At 44.4% G+C, this 23,192-nt stretch overlaps 1 protein-coding gene across 2 annotated transcripts in view; it reads left to right on the top strand.

The window, feature by feature from the left end:
* The window catches only part of IQCK (IQ motif containing K), a 141,672-nt gene that overhangs the window by 44,800 nt on the left and 73,680 nt on the right, over window positions 1–23,192 (top strand). For both annotated transcript variants that reach the window (XR_004438847.1, XM_033217863.1), the window contains exons 5-6: window positions 370–422; window positions 557–634. Coding sequence is in view for 1 of the 2 variants with exons in the window: in XM_033217863.1 (XP_033073754.1) it covers window positions 370–422; window positions 557–634 (131 nt within the window). In the remaining variant the exon portion in view is untranslated. The remainder of the gene's footprint in view (window positions 1–369; window positions 423–556; window positions 635–23,192) is intronic.

Raw genomic sequence — 23,192 nt, 5'->3', positions numbered from 1 at the left:
GTTGCCCAGGCTGGAGGGCAGTGGCAAAGTCTCAGTTCATTGCAACCTCCACCTCCCAGGTTCAAGCGATTCTCCTGCCTCAGCCTCCTGAGTAGCTGGGACTACAGGCGCCCGCCACCATGCCTGCCTAATTTTTGTATTTTTAGTAGACACAGGGTTTCACTGTGTTGGCCAGGCTGGTCTCGAACTCCTGACCTCAAGTGATCCACTCACCTTGGCCTCCCAAAGTCCTGGGATTACAGGCGTGAGCCACCACACCCGGCCGGTGTTAAGCTTTATTGAAAAGAGTCATGTATAAGTAGACCTGTGCAGTTCAAATCCATGTTGTTTAAGGGTCAGCTGTAATTTAATTATCTCTTCTCTCTTTAGAGGAAAAGAACCAAATTCATTGCCTGTGATTTTCTGACCGAGTGGTTATACAAGTAAGTTGTTCATGTCTGACGATTCAGTAATCCTAAGAATTCATTCGTGTTAATTTGCAAGCAGAATAGCAACAACTGACTTAAATTCTTGCTTATTGTTTTCTTGTCAATCAAACATATGGCATCTTAACCAGCCAAAATCCAAAGAGGGCAGGGGAGCCATTCACAGAATTTTTCTCCATTCCATTTGTGGAGGAGTGGCTAAAGCAACAGTAAGTATGACACAAGGCTTTGAATAATTTATTCCTAATTTAATATTGCGTTAATAATAGTTTTCTTCAATCTAAGAGAACAAACTGATGTGATCCATCCAGGACTCTGGGCCAGTCATATTTCTGACAATCTTGTCTCTAGTTATTCTTAGCCTAGGCTAACCTTATCCTAATCATGCCAGTAATTTCATTCAAGAAGCACTCCAGAAGGCCGGGCGCGGTGGCTCAAGCCTGTAATCCCAGCACTTTGGGAGGCCGAGACAGGTGGATCACAAGGTCAGGAGATCGAGACCATCCTGGCTAACACAGTGAAACCCTGTCTCTACTAAAAAAATACAAAAAACTAGCTGGGCGAGGTGGCGGGCGCCTGTAGTCCCAGCTACTCAGGAGGCTGAGGCAGGAGAATGGTGTGAACCCGGGAGGCAGAGCTTGCAGTGAGCTGAGATCCGGCCACTGCACTCCAGCCTGGGCAACAGAGCCAGACTCCGTCTCAAAAAAAAAAAAAAGAAGCACTCCAGAAAAAAAAAAAAAAAAAAAAAAAAATTCTTATCCTAAGTAATTTATCCCTCCATTCCCTTCATTTTTTTCTCTCTCTGTGATGGTCATTATGTCTCAGGAAATATGACTAAGCTTTTCTAAATACTTAGAAAATACTAAAAGAGCTTAAATAGTAAGTCACCTGCATCAATTCTCCATTTACAATATAATAAAGAACATGACAGATAAAATTAAAACTCTTTGACCATTCTAATATGGGTTTCCTCCCCACATTGAAGTAATCAGTTCAGTCTACAATGCAACCTTCCAGACCTTTTATTTAGCTATATAAAATCAGTTTATGCTGCTCTGTCTATGGAGTAGCCATTCTTTTATTCCTTTAATTTTTTAATAAACTTCCTTTCGCCGGGTGCGGTAGCTCACGCTGGTAATCCCAGCACTTTGGGAAGCCGAGGCAGGTGGATCACCAGGTCAGGAGATCGAGATCATCCTGGCTCACAAGGTGAAACCCCGTCTCTACTAAAAATGCAAAAAAATTAGCCAGGAGTGGTGGCAGGCACCTGTAGTTCCAGCTACTTGGGAGGCTGAGGCAGGAGAATGGTATGAACCTGGGAGGCAGAACTGGCAGTGAGCCAAGATGGTGCCATTGCACTCCAGCCTGGGTGACAGAGTGATATTCCATCTCAAAAAAAAAAAAAAAATCGGTTTATATCTGATCAGGCATGGTGACTTATGCCTGTAATCCCAACACTTTGGGAGGCTGAGGCAGGCGGATCACTTGAGATCAGGAGTTCAAGACTAGCCTGGCCCACAGGGCAAAAACCCCATCTCTACTAAAAATACAAAAATTAGCTGGGCATGGTGGCACGTGCCTGTAATCCCAGCTACTTGGGAGGCTGAGGCAGGAGAATCACTTAAACCTGGGTGGTAGAGGTTGCAGTGAGCCAAGATCACACCACTGCACTGCAGCCTAGGGGACAGAGTGAGGTTCTGTCTCAAAGAAAAGTTTAGATTCTCAGTTCTCAGTTGTCACAGATTTTACTTAAATCTGCCCTCTTTGAGAATGCCAAGATGAACAGACCCTTGGCTGACTTTGCAATTTTGAGAATTTAAAAAACCCCAGATATTAACCAGTTTTTTTTTAATGTAAGATTACGCATTGAAAGGAGAGAAACATCGGAAAACCTTGTTTCTTATTTAGCTTTTAAACCTGTGCCTGATTTTATCCGCTATGAAATGTATAGCCCAAAATTTATTGATTTACATATATTTTTCTAAGACAAGTTTGTTTATCATTCTCCGAGTTGCTGCTTTGCCTTGAAAATAAAACATTTTTCCATTTGTAATAACCAATGAAAAATAATCTTAAAAATAAGAGAACTTCTCTAATAAGAATCCTCTTAGATTTGTTTATTATACAAATATCTTAATTTTAAATGGCACTGATGTCCACAGGATGCTCGTGTAAATACACCGTAAAGGAGCAATAGCAGTCATTTCAGCTGCACTCCACAGGAACAGAAACACAAGAGCTCTTGCTTTAACTGGCATTTGTATTCTCTACATCCATTACCTTTCAAAGAGATGCCCAGATGCATGATAAAAATTAAAGTGATATTAATCTATTTGATGCAATGAATATCTATTGAACACCTACCCAGTTCAACTGAACAGAGCTTGGTGCTATGGAAAAAACAGAGATGAATAAAGTATGGCCCTGGCCCTTGGGGTGAGGGAGACGTGTTTACAACTTGCTGTACTTTCTGTAGTGAGTGTTGTAATACAAATGTTAACAAAGCATTAAAGGAAAGTGGGGAAGCATGAGACCATCCACGTGCCCTTCCTGGTGGGCCTGGAGCCAGCCCAGCTGGGGCAGCGGCCAAGCTGGTTGGTGCCCAGATTTGGTCCAAGGCAGGAACTCAAATGCTGCATTCTTCTTGTCTCAAGTAGGAATAGTCAGAGAAGCAAGTAGAAACCAAAATTCTTAAGGAGAACAAGGTAGGAGCTGGGAAATATCCAATCCAGTTTGGCTCAACCTTGGCACTATTGACATTTAGGACTGGATAATTCTTTGCTGTAAGGAGCTATGACCTGTGCATTGTAGGATGTTTTGCAGCATCTCTGGCCTCCACCCACTAGATGCCAGTAGCACCCTCCTACCAGTTGTGACAATCAAGACTATCTCCAGACATTACTGTATGTCCCCAACAGGAATAAGACAAAATTGCCTCTGGTTGAGAACCTCTGATTTAGTCCAGCAGTTTCAGAACTTTAAACCAGCACTTCGGGAGGCCGAGGTGGGCAGATTACTTGAGGTCACGAGTTCGACACCAGCCTGGCCAATACAGTAAAACCCCATCTCCACTAAAAATACAAAAATTAGCCAAGTATCATGGTGCGTGCCTGTAATCCCAGCTACTTGGGAGGCTGAGGCAGGAGAATTGCTTGAATCCAGGAGGCAGAGGTTGCAGTGAGCCAAGATGGTGAAACGGGAAAAGTTACCTTGTCCCCCTCGCAGGGCACGCAACAGGAGTATGTGGCTTGCTTCTTCAGTGCCCTGCTAAGAAACCTCTAGGGGAGCATACAGACAGGCAGGTTGTGGGGCTCCCACCTGATGGCGGTGTCTATAGGTGAATTTATAGCTGAAGCCCCAGTGGGCATATGTTACCGGGTGCTCTCTTAGTTTGCCATCCATAGGCGGTTTGTGTTAACCAGCTCAATTCACCCTCTACCTTGTTGCAAGGACAGAGGAATTTCTGTATCCCAGGTTCTTGCCTTTGTGTACCGGAGAAATCAGATCACACGTGGGCTTGGAGAATGAGTGCAAAGTTTTATTGAGTGGAAGTAGCTCTCAACCAATGGAGGAGCTAGAAGGGCTCCATGGTTTTTCCCATGGAGTTGGGCTGCTCAGCGGCCACAGCTCTCCTCCGACTAACTGCCCTGGCCAAACTCAGTCTCATCCTGCCAGGTGCCTGTGCCTGTCCCTGTGCTCTTCTGCCAGTGTGCTCCTCTCAACATCCTCTCAATGAGCAGCTGCTTGTGTCTTTTTACACTGATGTGTTTCTCTCCACGTTTGACTGCCTGTGTGTCTGCCCACTAGGGTCTCGGGCTTTTATATGCCTAGGATGGGGGGGCGTGGCAAGCCAGGGTGGTCTTGGGAAATGCAACATTTGGGCAGGAAATGCCTTTTCTCATCTAGGTCCCTGGGGGTGGAGCCCTAGCCAAGGACCACGCCCTGCTCTATGCAGCACTTCCCCTACCACCTTCTGTATTATTTAAAGGGACCACGCTCTTCCCTTCCCAGCACTCCTGTATCAATGGTACCACTGCACTCCAGCCTGGGTGACAGAACAAGATTCCATCTCAATAAACAAATAAATAAATAAATAAATAAAATAATATCACCCAGGGAACTTTGGAAAAATATTGGTACCTAACTTCACCCAGATAGATTAAATCATAATCTTCAAGTATAGCCTGGGCGTTGTTTTTTTGCTTTTTTTTTTTTTTTTAAGCTTCCTAGGTAATTCTAATATATAGCCAGGATTAAGAGCTTATCCATCCATAGGACAGAAAAAGCGCTGCATCCAGGAACTAATAAATAGTATAATTGAGTCATTGCTTCACTAAGCGCTTTGATACATGCCATCTCATTTAATCTTCACAGCAACACTAGGATGTAGGTACTAAAGCTGAGAGCCCACAGCTGGGAAGTCAACCATGAAGTGAGACGGGACTTGGGCAAATAAGGTGATTATACGAGTATTACGGATGGACATTTTGAGTACGGCTTACTGATACAGATTGGAGGAAGATTACTTTTGACGGGGAGACTCTGTCAAGGCTTTTTAAAGGAAGTGAAATATAAACTACAGTTGTACTTCAGGCAGAATTAACAGCCTGAGCTTTTGGGATAGATAAACCAGTATTCAAATCTCCACCACTGGCTGGGTGCAGTGGCTGACACCTATAATCTCAGCACTTTGGGAGGCTGAGGCAGGCAGATCACCTGAAGTCAAGAGTTTGAGACTAGCCTGGCCAACATGGCAAAACCCTGTCTGTACTGAAAATACAAAAATTAGCTGGGCATGGTGGTGTGCGTCTGTAATCCTAGCTACTCAGAAGCTGAGGCAGCAGAATTGCTTGAACTGGGAGGCGGAGATTGCAGTGAGCTGAGATTGCACCACTGCACTCCAGCCTGGGTGACAGAGTGAGACTCTTTCTTAAAAAACAAAAAAATAAAAAAACAAAACAAAACAAATCACCACTTACTGATCCTATGATCTTGAGCAAGTGTTTATTTATCTATTACTGTGTAACAAATTGCCCCAAAACTTAGTGACTTAAAGTCATAGATATTATCCTATAATTTCTCTGAGTCAGGAATTTGGTAGCAGCTTAGCTGGGTGGTTGTGGTTCAGAGTCTCCCATGAGGTTGTAGTCAAGATGTCACAGGGGGTGCAGTCATCTGAAGGCCCAACTGGGGCTGGAGGTTCTGCTTTTAAGATGGTGCACAAGGCCGGGCGCGGTGGCTCAAGCCTGTAATCCCAGCACTTTGGGAGGCCGAGACGGGCGGATCACAAGGTCAGGAGATCGAGACCATCCTGGCTAACACAGTGAAACCCCGTCTCTACTAAAAAATACAAAAAACTAGCTGGGCGAGGTGGCGGGCGCCTGTAGTCCCAGCTACTCGGGAGGCTGAGGCAGGAGAATGGCGTGAACCCGGGAGGCGGAGCTTGCAGTGAGCTGAGATCTGGCCACTGCACTCCAGCCTGGGCCACGGCAGAGCGAGACTCCGTCTCAAAAAAAAAAAAAAAAAAAAAAAAAAAAGATGGTGCACAAATATGGTGCTGGTTGTTGTTTGGAGGCCTTAAATTTTCCCCATCTGGGTCTTTCCATGAGCTGCTTGAGTATCCTCATGACATGGTGACTGGCCTCCTTCAGAGTGAAAGATTTGGGCACAAGAAGGAAGCATGGTACCTTTTATGACCTAGGCTTGGAAGTCACATACCTCCATTTCCATCACATTCTATTAGAAGCAGGTCACCAAGTGCCACATTTGAGGTTTAATAATTAAGCTCCACCTTAGGGAGGGAGGAGTATCAAAGAATGTGTGGACATATTTATTTTAAAAGTATCACAGCATGTCTGTCTCTAGGCCTCCAGTTCCTTATTGGTAGATGTGGTGGTTGTGAAGATGTGGTGAAATGATACAGCTACAAATGGGATCACGAACAAGCCCAACCTATAGTAACATGTGGCTTACTAAATGGTGAATAGTGGCTTATTGCCGTTGGTGAACATTGTGACATTCCAGGCCAAAGACCCAAAGATGGGAGAAGAGACAAGATTTGGTCCAGTCACAGGAAACCAGCATTGCTAGCTCCTGGAGTGTGTGAGGATGTAGGGATGAGACGGAAGCTATGGCTAGAAGGCAGTTAGGAGGTGGATTATCATTTTCAGTAAAAGAAAGAAGTTTGGGCATTATTCCATAAGCAGGAGATCATTCAAAAGGCTTTTGAGCAGAGGTAAAATAGGATTAGGCTGTTTTGGAAAGATAATTCCTGAATCAGTGCAGAGGACATCTGAGATTGGGGAGAGCCTGGAGTTGGGACTGCTAGTTCCAAGACTGTCTTTATAGCCATAAGGTATTGAGTTAGGGCCATGTTAGTGGAAAAGGGGGGACATGGGATGGGTAGAATGGATGGATGACACAGGATAAATTTAGGGGTAGAGAAGGGGTGTGCCTGAAACGGTGAGATTTGCTCCTGGGTATGTGGGCGGCCCATAATGGAAGCCAAGAGACCCAGCCAGAAGAGCAAGTGCAAGGGTAAAATGACGATTCCTGTCTGGGGCACATTTAGATTGAGGTGCTTCTAGGATATCCATCCCAGAAAACATTGGCCTAAAGCTTAGAAGTAGGATACGAAGAGAAATGGTTTGGGAATCAAGAGCCCCACGTCGAATGTATGGATTAAGTCAAGATGGACAAGGGCTGAACCGAGGGTAGCCCAGAGTTAGTTCCAGAAGTTCAATGAATGGCACATACTCTAAGTCATGTGTTTGGCAGTGTAACGATGACTTGTCTTGAAGCTGTGTTTGCAAAGCAAGCTGTTGTTTCAACTTAGAGTCTATGTTGATTTTAAATGACTGGCAGGGAGAAATAGGGGTGTGTTTATTTTCTATTGCTGCTGTTACAAATAACCCCAGAACTGGTAGCTTTAAAACAACACAAATGTATTACTATACTGTTCAGGAGATCCAAAGCTTGACTTGGATTTCACTGGGGTAAAATCAACGTGTTGGCAGAGCCCAAGTCTTTTCTGGAGTTTCTAGGGTAAAACGTTTCCCTGCCTTTTCAAGCTTCTAGAAACTGTGTGCATTCCTTGGCTAGTGTCCCCTGCATTCCTCTTCAAAGCCAACAATGTTGCATCTCTCTGACCCTCTTTCTTAGTCATATCTCTCTGACTCTTTCTTTTTTGGGGGGCGGGGGTGACAGGGTCTAACTCTGTCACCCAGGCTGGAGTGCAGTTATGAAATTTTGGCTCACTGCAACCTCTGTCTCCCAAGTTCAAGTGATTCTCCTGTCTCACCCTCCCAAGTAGCTGGGATTACAGGCATGTGCCACCATACCCGACTAATTTTTGTATTTTTAGTAGAGACAGGGTCTCATCATGTTGGCCAAGCTGAACTCAAACTCCTGGTCTCAAGTGATCCACCTGCCTCAACCTCCTAAAGTGCTGGGATTATAGGTGTGAGCCATCTCACCTGTCCTCTCTGACTCTCTTTTGCCTCCATCTTCCACTTTTAAGGACTCCTGTGATTACATTAGCTCACCTAGATAATTCAGGATAACCTTCCCATTGCAAAATCCTTGACTTAATCGCATCTGCAAAGTTTCTTTTGCCATTGTCAGGTAACATATTCACAGGTTCTGGGAATTTTTTGGGAGGGATGAGAGGGTGACAGGGTCTCCCTCTGTTGCCCAGGCTGAACTGCAGTGGCACAATCACAGTTCACTGCAGCCTTGACTTCCTGGACTCAAGCCATCCTCCCACCTCAGCCTCCTGAGGAGCTGCGGCTACGGGTGCATGCCATCGCACCCAGCTAATTTTTGTATTTTTGGTAGAAACAGTGTTTTGGCATGTTGCCCAGGTGGGTCTCAAACTCCTGAGCTCAAGCAATCTGCCTGCCTTGGCCTCCCAAAGTGCTGGGATTGTAGTTTTAAGCCACCACGCCCAACCAGTTGCCGGGAATTTTGATGTAGACATCTTTAGGACCCAAATTCTGCCTACCACAAAGGATAATGGAGAATGTGGAAACATTTAAAGTCCCTTTCTCTTAGAGATCACCTACATGTTGCTGAAGATCGCTTACATTTTAAAATAGTATTCCAGGTTTTGTATAATAAAAATGATACATGCTGAGTGAAAAAATTCAAACAAAGCAGAAAAAAGAAAAAGGCACAGATCACCCAAGAGCCAGCCTCCCAGATATAACCATTGTTGACATTTTGGTGAACTTTTCAGATACTTTTCTATGTATCTCCATATGTATATAGATATAAAAAAAATTTGTAAGTATTCCTCTGAGACCAGAGCTAAGAATGAGAGAGAAGTTGAGGTGGAGAGAGAAGCACCGAGAAAGTTCATGGTGGGTGCTGTCACTCACGTTCACATTCATATAGGTGTGAAGGCATCTGCTGAGAGGGAGGCAGAGGTTTATGGAGGAGGAGAGGGGGTTGCAACAGCTGCTGTGGTGAAACCGACAGGGAATCAATGAGGGATAAATAGGGATGGACCAGCTGATGGCCTGAATTTGTGGTGCATATAAACAGCCTGCTTATGTGATTGTCTCCAGCAACCCTCCACAGCTCTGGAAAGGGGGTGGAGAACAGATGGTTGGTAAAATCAGAGTTGAAGACTGGCAAAGCTAATCTAGTAAAAGGTCTAGACTGGGCCCAGGGGATCGTAGGTACAAGTGAAAGCATTGTTTCCTTTTTAAAGAATGTCTTACATTTTTAAATCATAAATTACCATATTTTCTGAATTATGTTAACGCTTTAGCAACCAACTTTCGAAAGAAACCCTACATTAGGTGTTCACATTGAAAGTAAGAAACATACCAAACTCAGAAACACTAAGATGAGGGTAGTGGGGTCCGTCTTAGAATTAAGACAATTTGTTTTTAAAGATTCTAATGTGTGGATCTTAATTGGATCCCAATTCAAAGAAACAATATAAAAAATTGGAGACAGCTGAAAATTTGAACACTTAATAGTTGATGAAATAAAAAATTATTATTTAACATGATGATGAGAATACTGATTTCATAGTCATGATTAAAAAGTTATTACTTTTTAGAGAAACATGCCAAAATATTTCTATATGAAATTACATATTCTATAGACAGGGGTGAGGGAGGGAAGCTACCATTAACTGACATGGAGAACAGTATAATTGAAGCTGGTTGATGGAGACATGGATTCATTTTAATTTTTTCTGTCTACTTTTGTATAGCTTTTAAAATTTCTATAACAAAAGTTTTTTTAAATGAGATTAGGGCCAGGTGCAGTGGCTCATGCCTCCTAGCACTTTGAGAGGCTGAGGCAGAAGGATTGCTTGAGCCCAGGAGTTTGGACCAGCCTGGGAAACATAGTGAGACCCCATCTCTATAAAAAATCAAACATCAGCTGATCATGATGGTGCTCACCTGTGGTCCCAGCTACTCAGGAGGCTGAGGTGGGAGGATCTCTTGAGCCCCAGAGGTTTAGGATACAGTGAGCTGTGGTTCTGCTGCTCAATCCAGCATGGGTGACACAGTGAGATACTGTCTCAAAAAAAATAATAATTAAAAACACATTAAAATGAGATTGTTCAAAGCTCCTTATGAGCACTTGATAGTGTAGGAGATGTGCCCTGGGCAAGGAGGTATCTACTGGAGGGCAGTGAACCAGGAGGGCTGGGGGCCATTCCCTACTGGAGGTGGCTGGAGTGACAGACAATGGAGGTCTGAGTTTTCCTATGATCATGCTGAGAAACTCAAATGGCACTGAGGGAAAATGGCCCTGGGGGAAGGGGAGATGGCAGGTGCAGCCCAACTGACAAGTGTTGTGGTGCTGAGAAGGTCTCGGTCGCCCCTCCAGAGACCTGGCTTTAAATGTGCACAATTTCCCAACCAATTCTCTTATGTTAGTTTCAGGTAAATCCAACCCCCCCACCAAATCCACACCCATTTTCCCCAGAAACAATGAGAAGGAGGATTAACATGATCAGAGTCTTGAGTTTGTTCTAAAGAACAAGTCTCCAATAATCTCAGAGTTCCTGGGGAACAAGGACATGGCTTTCTATGTCAAGGGTCAGCAAACTTTTCTGTAGAGGATAGTAAGTCTTTTAGGCTTTGCAAGCCACAGACAGTCTTTCAGTTACTCAACTCCCTAGTTGTGTCATGAAAGCAGCCATAGATGTACCATATGTGAATGAATGGGTGTGGCTGTGTTCCAATAATACTTTATTCACAAAAACAGGTGGTGGGCCAGATTTGGCCCATGAGCTACGGTTTGTTGATCCCGTTTCAGGTGGACACCAATAACCTTCCCAAACCATGGTCTCATGTAAAAGAAAAAAAAAACCAACATAATTAGAAGTAAATAGTAGGTGGGAAAGATGGAAGGAGAGAAAAGTTTATGATTACATCAGGAATTCAGGAACTTGATATGTGACAGTCTTCAGTGATGAACCATTCTAAGATGTGACCTTTCTGTTGGGTGGCTGACCCGGAGGGAAGGTAGGGGTCATTGGAAACATGTGGACCCAAAGTCATGGTGTTGCGGGCATTATCAGCATAGATAATGAAGTAGCTAAGAACACTAAGGGGAGACAGCTGAAGAAGATGGCGGTGAGTCAAATCCCACAGTTGCCAAAGGAAGTGTAGGAATGTTTTAGAAGTCAAAGAAGTGGCAGTGTAGTGTGGTCGTTAGGAGCTTGGAAGCACTAGAATCACACCCCTGCATTCTAAACCCAGCTCCACCACTTCCAACTGTATTACTTTGGGCAAAGATGACTTAATGCTTCCAGCCTCAGTTTTTCCATCTGAAAAATGGCCTTTCATCTGAACAAAGTTCCCCACCTAAGAGGAATCCTAGTGCCAACTATTATATATTTTATTATTGGTACATATACCAAGCAGGTATGTTCCAGCTAAAGGGAATTATTTGTATTATTTGTTCATTTATGCAGCTAATACCTTTTTTTTTTTTTTTTTTTGAGACAGGGTCTTACTGTCTGAAAAAAAAGACAGAGTCTTACTCTGTTGTTCGGGCTGGAGTGCAGTGATGTGATCTTGGCTCACTGCAACTTCTGCCTCCTGGGCTCAAGCTATCCTCCTGCCCCACCCTCCCAAGTAGCTGGGACTACAGGTGTGCACCACCATGCCTGGCTAATTTTTGTAGATTTCACCACGTTGCCCAGACTGGTCTGGAACTCCTGAGCTCAACTAATCCACCCACCTTGGCCTTCCAAAGTGCTGGGATTACAGGCGTGAGCCACTGTGCCCAGCCCAGCTAATAATTATTGAATGCTTAAATATGCTCTAAAATTGTGGAGCAGGCATATTCATAAGTGAGCTGGCTACCATTTATGAAACATCTACTATGTGCCATGGAAACATGACACATGGAAACAGACACACATGGTTCCTGTTTTCATGGAGAGACATACTGTGTATAGTTGAATTGAAGTGTATGTGTACTTCATTTATGCTAATTCAATGATATGCTCTTGGGAAGAAGAGAGAAAGACAGAGAGGGGAAGAAAGGGAAAGGGATAAGAATTTTTAAGGCTGGGCACGGTGTCTTACCCCTTGCCTGTAATTCCAGCACTTTGGGAGGCCAAGGCAGGTGGATCACGAGGTCAGGAGTTCGAGACCAATCTGGCCAACATAGTGAAACCCCATCTCTACTAAAGATACAAAACATTAGCCAGGCGTGGTGGCACGTGCCTGTAACCCCAGTTACTCCGGAGGCTGAGGGAGGAGAATCACTTGAACCTGGGAGGCAGAGGTTGCAGTCAGCTGAGATTACACTACTGTACTCCAGCCTGGGCAACAGGGTGAAACTCTGTATCAAAAAAAAAAAAATTTTAAATGCAAGCAATTCTTGCCATTTTACTCTAGAGGTGATGTACAAAATAGGACACATGACTCAGCTCTTTACTCAGTTGTTTTCAATTTTGTATACCCCTCATAACATAAGCAGCTCATAAGGCAACTACTTCCTTCTGTCTGTCTGTCTGTGTATTTATATATTTGCCTACCTACCTACCAAGCATTTACTTAGTGTTTACTTGGGTATTATTCTGGGCTCTTTACAAATATTACCTATTGTAACTTACATCACAACCCTACAAAGTAGAAAATCGTAGTATCCCCGTTGTATTAGGCTAGGCTAGGCTAGATTGCAGTTATAAACAATACCAAAATACCAGTGGCTTAACGCAATAACAGCTTATTTCTTGCTCACAAGAAGATTGTTGTAGGTTGGACATTGCTCTTACTTCTGAGGTCACTGACGCAAAGGAAGAAAAGAATGTAGGAGGTCCCTCAGCTCTTAACCTTCTCAGTCTAGAAGGTTCTTAACCTTCTCACCTCTCTTTACAGAGCATGGCTTCAAACCAGTTGCAGGGGAGGCAGGGATATGTAAAGGAACATGTGGATATTTGGTGAACACTAGCTTTTTTTTTTTTTTTTTTTTTTAGACTGAGTCTATTTCTGTTATCCAGGCTAGAGTGCAGTGGCACGATCTAGGCTCACTGCAATCTCTTCCTCCCCATTTCAAGCGATTCTCCTGCCTCAGCCTCCCAACTAGCTGGGGCTATAGGCACCCACCACCATGCCCAACTAATTTTTGTATTTTTAGTAGAGATGGGGTTCCACTGTGTTATCCAGACTGGTCTCAAACTCCTGACCTCAGGTGATCCACCTGCCTTGGCCTCCCAAAGTGCTGGGATTACAGGCATAAGCCACTACATCTGGCCCACAGGCATATTTCTAAGAAAGAACTGAGGCAGAGAGAAATTAAGTCTTTGCCCAGGATCTCAAGCCAGTGCATAGCGTAGGCAGGATTTGAACATAGGCAACCTGGCTGCAGAGTCTACGCACTGTTAAGAGCATGGCTAATTACCCTGCTCTACTGCCCCTTCTGTCACCTGGTCCTTAAAGTGATCAGTAGTGAGACAGGGAGAAACCTGGCTGTGTGAGACAGGTTGAAAGATGCCATGTCCCAGGCACGGTGGCCACGCCTAGAATCCCAGCACTTTGGGGGGCCAATATGGGCAGATCACCTGAGATCAAGAGTTTGAGACCATCCTGGCCAATATGATGAAACTCCGTCTCTACTAAAAATACAAAAAAATTATCCAGGCATTGTGGTGCATGCCTGTAATATGCCAGCAACTCGAGAGGCTGAGGCAGGAGAATCGCTGGAATCCGAGAAGCAGAGGTTGCAGTGAGCCGAGATGGTGCCACTGCACTCCAGCCTGGGTGATACAGTGAGACTCCATCTCAAAAACAAATACACAGACAAACAAAAAAACGGTCAGCCACATACTCTAATTGAAGTGTGATGAGAGTGTTTTTGTCCTTACCTTTCAGCAGGGGTGGATGATGTCATATCTCCCGTTGGCTTCAGTCCTGTTTATGAATCCAGCACCATCCTCTTTTGTAGTATATGGTCGTGATTCAACCAGCAAATCAGAGGCAATGAAATTATTTGCTAGCACATTAAGAAGAGAAAAAGTTTAAATTTCTATTTTGGCCAAAAAGAATGGCCCTGAGAATCGGTCAGATTCATTTGCAAAAATAAATAACTAAATAAACAAAAGTGCACCACTGCCTTTCTGGTCTCATGTCCCAGAAGGGAAGGGTCATGAAAGACATCATTAAAACTGAGACCTTCGATGAAACAAAGATTGTGTTTTTGAAAAGAAAAGATTGCTTTGGGGGAAATGTCTTTTCAGCTAAGTTTTATTCTTGAGTAAAAAAAAAAAAAGGTGGTGGGGGGGCAGGGAACCTATGATATGTTCATGTTGATGAAAGGTATCTTGTGACCAAAAGCGGAGGTGAAAACAAAAATGTTACCGTGTCATTTGAGGACAAGCTCCAGCCGTATGATGATCTATTTGTGCTGAAGCTGATAGTGGAACTGAAAATGCTCCTGCCTTCAGAGTGGCACAAGAAACTGCATTTCATACTAAAGATTATAATTAAATGGTGGCACGGTGGAAAATTTGCTGTCATGTCCTCTTGATGGAAAAAAAAATCCTTTTATTTTGTGTTATAGAAGAGTAGATTTCTGTGTCAGTAATTTCGGAGGCCAGAGAGTCCCAAGAGGATAGTAAATCATATTTGCTTTTTATATTCACATTCATCTTCAAATAGAGGGAGGAAGGAAAGCTGTTTCCTGAATTTGGGACATGCTGAGATGTATAAACTCTCTAGTGACTCCCTCTTGCTGGAGGTTTGACATGTGTTTGGCCCTTTCTCAGGGGCACTCAGTACTGCTTCCGTTCTTTCTTCCTGCTGTTTCTCCATGGCTGTTTAAGAACCAGTTCAGGGCCGGGCACGGTGGCTCACACCTGTAATCCTAGCACTTTGGGAGGCTGAGACTGGTGGATGACTTGAGGTCAAGAGTTTGAGAGCAGTCTGGCCAACGTGGTGAAACCCCGTCTCTACTTTAAAAAATGCAAAAATTAGCTGGCCGTGATGGTGCACACCTGTAGTCCCAGCTACTCGGGAGGCTGAGGTGGGAGAATTGCTTGAACCTGGGAGGCCAAAGTTGCAGTGAGCTGAGATCGTGCCATTGCACTCCAGCCTGGGTGACAGTGCGAGATACCGTCTCAAAAAAAAAAAAAAAAGGAACCAGTTCAGAGAGCCTGTGCGAAGCAGTACGGCAGGCACATCTAGACTCCAATCTTTGCCCCACCATTTAGTAAAGTGTTTTCCCTGAGTTCTGTCAGCTGTTGTAGAAAATTATCGAACTTGAGGAGGGGGTTGTGGGAGCCCCCAATGTGTAGCCACATCAGACAGAAGTGTGAATAACCTGAAGACCCATTCCTTGTGACTGGCATCTGTAATGGAAGGTATTCTTGTGGGACTAAGCCCTTATCCTGTGGGCCTTCTGTGGGATCTGCACTAACTGTGGGTAGTTAGTGTCAGAGTTAAATTAAATTGTAGTGCCTGTAATCCCAGCACTTTGGGAGGCCGAGGCAGGACAATTGCGTAAGGTCAGGAGTTTGCAACCAGCTTGGGCACCATAGTGAGACCCCCATCTCTACAAAAAATTTTTTAAATTAGCTGGATGTGATGGCACACACTTGTAGTCCCAGCTTCTCCGGAGGCTGAGGGGAGAGAATCACTTGGGCCTGGGAGATGGAGACTGCAGCAAGCCATTAGCATGCCACTGCACTCCTGCCTGGACAACACAGTGAGACCCTGTCTCAAAAATAAATAAATAAATAAATAATAAATTGTAGGATGCCCAGGTAGTATCTGCAGAGAACTGGAGAATTACTTGGTGTGAAAAACCCACATATTTGGTGTCAGAAGTCTTGTGAGTAGAGAAACAAATATTTTTCCTTTTAGTGCCTCAAGATGTCCACATTCAATCCCCAGACCTTGTAAATATATATGTTTCCTTATATGGCAGAAGGAGGGACTTTGCATATGTGATTAAGGATCATAAGATGGGAATTAGTATGTTAGTTTCCTAGGGCTACTGCAAGATATCATCACAAAGTTGGTGCTTAAAACAACACACAAACATTTTTTTTGAGTCAGGGTCTTACTCTTTTGTCCAGGCTGGAGTGCAGTGGTACAATCATAGCTCACTGCAGCCTTGATCTCCTGCCCTCAAGCAGTCCTCCCACTTCAGCCTCCCCAAGTACTGGGATTACAGACATGAGCCACCACACCCAGCCTTTAGTTTATCTGTTAAAGAGATCAGCCCGGCAGCTGGATAGGGTATTGACTGAAATCAACCTAATAGTGCATACAGGGATGCAACTACAGTGAAGACATGATGCCCTCATGGAGAGGAGGAAGTAAAATAAATTGGATTTGGGACATGTTTTGAGGTTGGAACTAAGACTTGTTGATGGACTGGATGCTGGAGGAGAGAGAGGAGTCAAGAATGCAACAGAGATTTCAGGCCTGAGCAACTGGCTGAATGGGATCCCTTTACTGAAACAGAGTGGGGAAATAACAGTTCTCTTTTGAAAATTTAATGGGTATACTGAAAAATCACAAATTATTGGGAATAAAAATATGAAAAGTTTTTTCTTTTTTCCCATTAACCACCACACTATATTACATTGACTCCATCTGCCATCTGGATAGCAGCTCTTTAATAATTTTGGGCCAAATTCCATAACTTTCTGGTCACTCTCTCTTTTTAGATCATCTCACTTCACCATTAGGATTTATCTCGGTTTTGTTTTGTTTTGTTTTTTTGTTTTTTATTTTTTTTTTGACAGAGTCTCGCTTTGTCGCCCAGGCTGGAGTGCAGTGGCACAATCTTGGCTCACTGCAAGCTCCGCCTCCCAGGTTCACGCCATTCTCCTGACTCAGCCTCCAAGTAGCTGGGACTATAGGCGCACACCACCATGCCTGGCTAATTTTTTGTATTTTTAGTAGAGACAGGGTTTCATCGTGTTAGCCAGGATGGTCTCGATCTCCTGACCTTGTGATCCACCTGCCTCGGCCTCCCAAAGTGCTGAGATTACAGGCATGAGCCACCGCGCCCAGCCTCTTGGTTATTTTTTTAAATCACAAGTATTTTTTAAATTTTTATTTATTTATTTATTTATTTGAGATGGAGTCTTGCTCTGTCATCCAGGCTGGAGTGCAGTGGTGCGCTCTCGGCTCGCAGCAACCTCTGCCTCCCAAGTTCAAGTGATTCTCCTGCCTCAGCCTCCCAAGTAGCTGGGACTATAGGCAGGCACCACCTCACCTGGCTAATTTTTGTATTTTTTGTAGAGATAAGGTTTCACTATGTTGGCCAGGCTGGTCTCGAACTCCTGACCTCAAGTGATCTGCCCGCTTCCTCCTCCCAAAGTGCTGGGATTACAAGCGTGAGCCACTGTGCCTGGCCAAAAATTTATTATGTTTTTTATAGAGACCGTGTTGCCCTGGCTGATCTTGAACTTCTGACCTCAAGCCATCCTCCCTCCTTGGCCTCTCTAAGTGCTGGGATTATAGGCATGAACCACTGCACCTGGCCCATCCTGTTTATTTTTAAATCCTTAGTCTTCAGTCTCCGACTGGATATAAAACCCATCTTTCCCCAGCTCCAGCCACAACTAACTGTCTATGATTCAGGGGTCCCAGAACTTGGAAGGGACAATAAATTCCCTCTTTATTTTCACTAATCTCTCACTTAAATCCAGCGTCTCCTTTAAGTATGAATGTGGGCAACAAACCTCAGTAGTTTCCATAGTACCCGTGAGTTTGTCCCTGACAGCAACCACAGACACATCTCATGTCACATTACAGTTGTTGCAGAGATCGAGAAATACCATTTACACTTGTCACACCTTTCAAATTACAGTAGTTAATTGGCCTGCTATTAGCTCTCGTTATTTACTGCATAATTTAGAAGCACATGTATTACTGTATCACCAGCTCTTATTTTAATATTTTGATACCTTTATTTCAATATAATTGGTTTGCCGTAATCCTATGTATTTACTTTTATGTTGTTAAAAACATTATTGTGAGAAGGAATCCAAACCACCAAAGTAGGAAGGGATCCGTGACACAAAAAAGGTAAAGATCCCCTGTGAGAGGTTTGAAAAGGGTGGGGAGGGAGGTGGTCTGCTCTTCTGAACATCCCCCGTGCCTGGGCCCACCCTTTAAATCCAGGGGAGGGAGACTGGGGAGTAGGTGGGTCTCCTTAAACTTTTCATTTAGTCACACTAGAGAAAATGTGTAATCAGTTACAAAGACGTGAAATAACACCACAATCTGGGCATATTTTATCAAGAAATACCAAGTATCACAGCCTTGGTTTTTTAAAAAAATGGTTACATCTGAAACCCACATGGGAGCACGTGGTCTTGCACTTTGCTGCTTGGTAAATTCTGTTATCTGGACACGTATGCAGCTTCAATGATGGAGTTGGTAAAATGGGACTCAGCTCTGTGTGTAAGTAGGAGGATGATTCAGCCTGATGCTGGGGTAATAACCGCTTGTTGATCTCCCAGGGTGGAGATTAGTGAAGGGGCCAAAGCAACATCATATCCTGGTAACCATGATTTCTAAATATGCTTTAAGGCTACAGAGAGTAATGTTCCACAGGTTTTGGAGCTATTTGTGTGTTCACAGAAGGCTGGAATTGAAAGAATCCTATGAGATTCCATCCTAACAGCTAGTCACCATATGGTCGGGGAGTACCATTCCAGATAACCTCTGTTGTACTTTTTATAATATTTTAAGTTTATAAGTCAAGAATGTGATGCCTCAGCCAGGTCTGGTGGCTCATGCCTGTAATCCCTGCACCTTGGGAAGCTGAGGTGGGTGGATACTTGAGGTCAGGAATTTGAGACCAGCCTGGCCAATATGGTGAAACCCCATCTCTACTAAAAATACAAAAATTAGCCAGGTGTGGTGGCAGGCGCCTGTAATCCCAGCTACTTGGGAGGCTGAGGAAGGAGAATTACTTGAACCCGGGCAGTGGAGGATGCAGTGAGCCAAGATCATGCCACTGCACTCCAGCCTGGTCAACAGAGCAAGAAGACTCTGTCAAGAAAAAAAAAAATGCGATGCCTCAATATAGAGCATTTGGTAAGCCAGTTAGGATGGAAGGCGAGAACTGGGTCAGGTCTCTTGCTGACTGTGACAAGTGGCCATTATCAAATATTAGTGAATTGCAAAACTTCATGTTGATTGATTTAGAGCATGTGCCATCTTTGTAAATGGCTTTATATCTGGGTTGTGCTTTCATGTTCCAAGAAAACAACTTAATCTCTTGGTTAATGAAAAGTGGAAGACCGGGCACGGTGGCTCACACCTGTAATCCCAGCACTTTGGGACGCTGAGGCGGGCAGATCACAAGGTCAGCAGTTCGAGACCAGCCTAACCAACATGGTAAACCCCATCTCTACTGAAAATTCAAAAATTAGCCGGGCATGGTGGTGCATGCCTAGAATCTCAGCTACTCAGGAGGCTCAGGCAGGAGAATCGCTTGAACTTGGGAGGTGGAGGTTGCAGTGAGCCGAGATCGCACCATTGCACTCCAGCCTGGGCAACAGAGACTACGTCTCAAAAAAAAAAAAAAGAAAGAAAAGAAAAATGGAGAGCCTGGGCACAGTGGCTCCTGCCTGTAATCCAGCACTTTGGGAGGCCAAGGTGGGAGGATCACTTGAGCCCAGGAGTTCGAGACCAACCTGGACAATACAGTGAGACACTGTCTCTACAAAAATACAAAAAAAAAAAAAAAAAATTAGCTGGGAATGGTGGTGAGTACCTGTAATCTCTACTGTTTAGGAGGCTGAGGTGGGAGGATGGCTTGAGCCCAGGAATTTGAGGCTGCAGTGAGCTATGATCATGCCACTACACTGCAGCCTGGGTGACAGAGCAAGACCCTGTCAAAAAAAGAAAAGAGAAAGAGAGAAAGAAAAGTGGATAGAATTTTGATTCCAAAATTTCATTTTCAATCTCAAGCAAGCTTTCTTCCTTTCTTCTTTATTCTGATTAAATGTGATTTTTGATGGCACCTCTTTAATTATCTTTGAACTGGATGAAGAAATTGATGAAGACTAACGTCTCAGATTTTCTTATTGTGTATTTTGTTAGCATGCTGTATCTTCATGGCCTGCAGAGCTTTTACTTTGCATCTGAAAAAGGGGAAAGAAGCATGTATATGCGCGCACATGTGCACATACATTTATATACACACAACACAATCAGAAAAATAAATTTTTGTTCCTTCTCAGAATTATAGCATTTATTCTTTTTTTGTGTGTGTGTGAGACTGAGTTTCACTGTTTCACACAGGCTGGAGTGCAGTGGTGCGATCTCGGCTCACTGCAACCTCCACCTCCTGGGTTCAAGCGATTCTCCTGCCTCAGCCTCCTGAGTAGCTGGGGTTACAGGCGCCCGCCACCATGCCCGGCTGATTTTTGTGTTTTTAGTAGAGACGGAGTTTCACCATGTTGGCCAGGCTGGTCTGGAACTCCTGACCTCAGGTGATCCACCCACCTCGGCCTCCCAAAGTACTGGGATTACAGGCGGAAGCCACCATGCCCAGCCAGCATTGATTCTTACAGTTCAAATGTATTCACATTTGAGAAAATAAGGAGGAGGACATGACAAATGAGCATTACTAGTAAAACAATTCTCCTTGGAAACATACCCAGCAGTCCTGTCGTGCCCGTCTGAACATGCAAAAACGTCTGCTTTGGGGATGTCTGATTTAAGCACTTTAAGACCTCAGCTGCCTCCTTCTGTGATTGACGTGTTTGTCTCTCCCCTCCCTAGTTCCCTGGTGATGAGCAGTCGCCTCTTTATTTTTATTTGACTTCAAGCCAGTTGCACTGATTCCAAGAGAGAGGAAAGGGCCTGGCGTGGCTTCTCTCCCTTCAAGCTGGCCCGTCAAATGATTGATAATTCCCAGGACTACTCTTCGAAGAGTAAGTCCTTTTTATTTGGCCTGATTTACCATGGCTTTCTCATACTTATTCTTGGTTTGGGAGCTAGACAGCGCCCCATTATCTAGCTATGAAAGCAGGGATGTCACTAAAGGTGGCTTCTTATTACTGCTTAAAGGCCTATTAGAAATCTCATTTTGCTTTTTGGAGAGGTCGTTGTGATGCAAAGCAGTTCAGGGTTTCATTACTGGTGAAAGCCCTTTGTTTGGGCTCACCCGTTGTGTTCTGAGACTTGCAGTTCTGTTTTCCTGCTGCTATTCCGAAACAGAAATACTGTTACTTTGAGGATTTCATGACATCAGTTGTGAAAAACATACTTAAAGCAGGAAAATTGCTGCTGAACAGAAAGGCACTATCAAATCTCCCCTCCAATACAAGTGACAAATTCTACTCTGTTTAGCCTTCCTGACATAGGATTTCCCTGTGGAGGTTCAGATAAATGAATATCTGCCAAGTTATTACTGTAAAGTTCAACAAAGAGGGCGTTTTCTGTGATTCTCCACCCTCCCTGCCCCCATTTTTTTTTCTTTGTGTTTTCTTCTCCTTAACACTCAGCAGCTGCTAGACCCTGACTTCTATGCTACTGACCTTGTGAGCTGGCCCTGTCTTCTCTCTGGGCCACTGTTTCCTGCGCAGTTTGCATTCTCAGCTGGAAACGCTCAATGACCTTGAACACAGAGTCCCTTTACCCCTCTATGCCTCAGTTGTTTCAACCCTAAACAAAGGATAACAACTCATTTTTCATGTTGTGTGAATTTAACAAAATCACGTGTAGAAAGTGCTTCACACACAGCTGGGCACAGAGGCAACTACTCATTCCACAAGTATTTGTTGAGTGTGCCTACTGTGTGCCAGACATTGTCCTACGTGCCGGGGACACCAAGAGGAGCAAACACAGGACCCATGTCTACCCTTGTGGAGCTTTCAGACCAGTAGAAGATTCGAGCATTGATTAGGTAATTACAAGGACTTCTATCTCCAAATTGGGCCAAGGACCAGGAAGGAAAATTACAGGAAGCTTCCTTGGGCCCTGATGTAATCAAAGGACATTTTTCAATTACTTTTTTTTCTTTTTGAGATGGAGTCTTGCTCTGTTGCCCAGGCTGGAGTGCAGTGGCACGATCTTGGCTCACTGCAACCTCTGCCTCCCAGGTTCAAACGATTGTCCTGCCTCACCTTCCCAAGTAGCTGGGATTAAAGGCACACACCACCACAGCTGGCTAAATTTTGTACTTTTAGTAGAGATGGTGTTTCACCATGCTGGCCGAACTGGTCTCGAACTCCTGACCTCAGGTGATCCACTGTCCTCGGCCTTCCAAAGTGCTAGGATTACAGGCCCATGAGCCACAGTGTCTGCCTCAATAACATTTGAAAGGAGATCAGAAGCAGGAATAAGAGGGAACCAGGAAAAAGAGGTGTCAGGCCTCTCACCAGCCCCAAGGTGCATTTGAGCAAATTAGGAAAAGGTATCCTCACCTTAGGGCAGATGTGGCCACACACCCAGGAGCAGAGCAGGTGCTGGGTTTTAGCACCCTCTGGCCGATCACCTGGGTGCCCTTGAGCAGAGAACAACGAGGACCTCTGTACAGGGTGCCTCTGGCTAGGAGTAGGGGGATACTGGAGGCAGAGGAAAGCACCTTAGCAAAGGCCCTGAGGTGGGAGAAGCACGGCATATTTGAGGAGCTGCTAAGTGCCAATGAGGCAGGAGAATAGGGTCTGGAGGCAGGGAACCTAAGGCTGACTCACATCCTAGGACTAAATTGAAAGGAAAACCTAACTTTCCGTGCCTAAGTAACAAAAGGACCAGAAACTCCTCCCTTTTCAACTCCCAAAATTTTCTGCGCAGCAGATGGGAAATTGGCTGTCCGCAACCAGTCAGACTGATTGCGGGCCGAATCTTTGTTTGCATAGAAGTATAATTTTGTGACTTCGCTTCAGCCTCTGGTTGGCCGCTTTTTACAACCAATCAGACTGATTGCTGGCTACCAGTTACTTTGTTTACATGAGGTGAGCATGAAGTGGCCAATGGGAAACTTGTAGGGGGTATTTGGACCCAAGAAATTATGTATCCGGGCCCTTGAGCCGCTGCTCGGGCCCGCTCCCACACTGTGGAGTGCACTTTTGTACTTTCATTTTCAATAAATCCCTGCTTTCGTTCTTTTGTTGCTTCATTCTTTCTTTGCTTTCTTGGGCGTTTTGTACAATTCTTTGTTCAAAACACCAAGGACCTGGACAACTTGCAGTCACGACCCTCTACCAGTGACGCCCGCAGGGCTGGAGCATGAGGAGCAAGGCTGCTGGGAGGGGATCCAGAAAGTTCTCAGTAAATATCAACCAGTGAGAATGCATTAGAGCATCAT

Source organism: Trachypithecus francoisi, unplaced genomic scaffold (assembly GCF_009764315.1).
Source record: "Trachypithecus francoisi isolate TF-2019V2 unplaced genomic scaffold, Tfra_2.0 Lachesis_group10, whole genome shotgun sequence".
Lineage (NCBI taxonomy): Eukaryota > Metazoa > Chordata > Mammalia > Primates > Cercopithecidae > Trachypithecus > Trachypithecus francoisi.
This window is presented reverse-complemented; position numbering and strand designations above follow the sequence as displayed.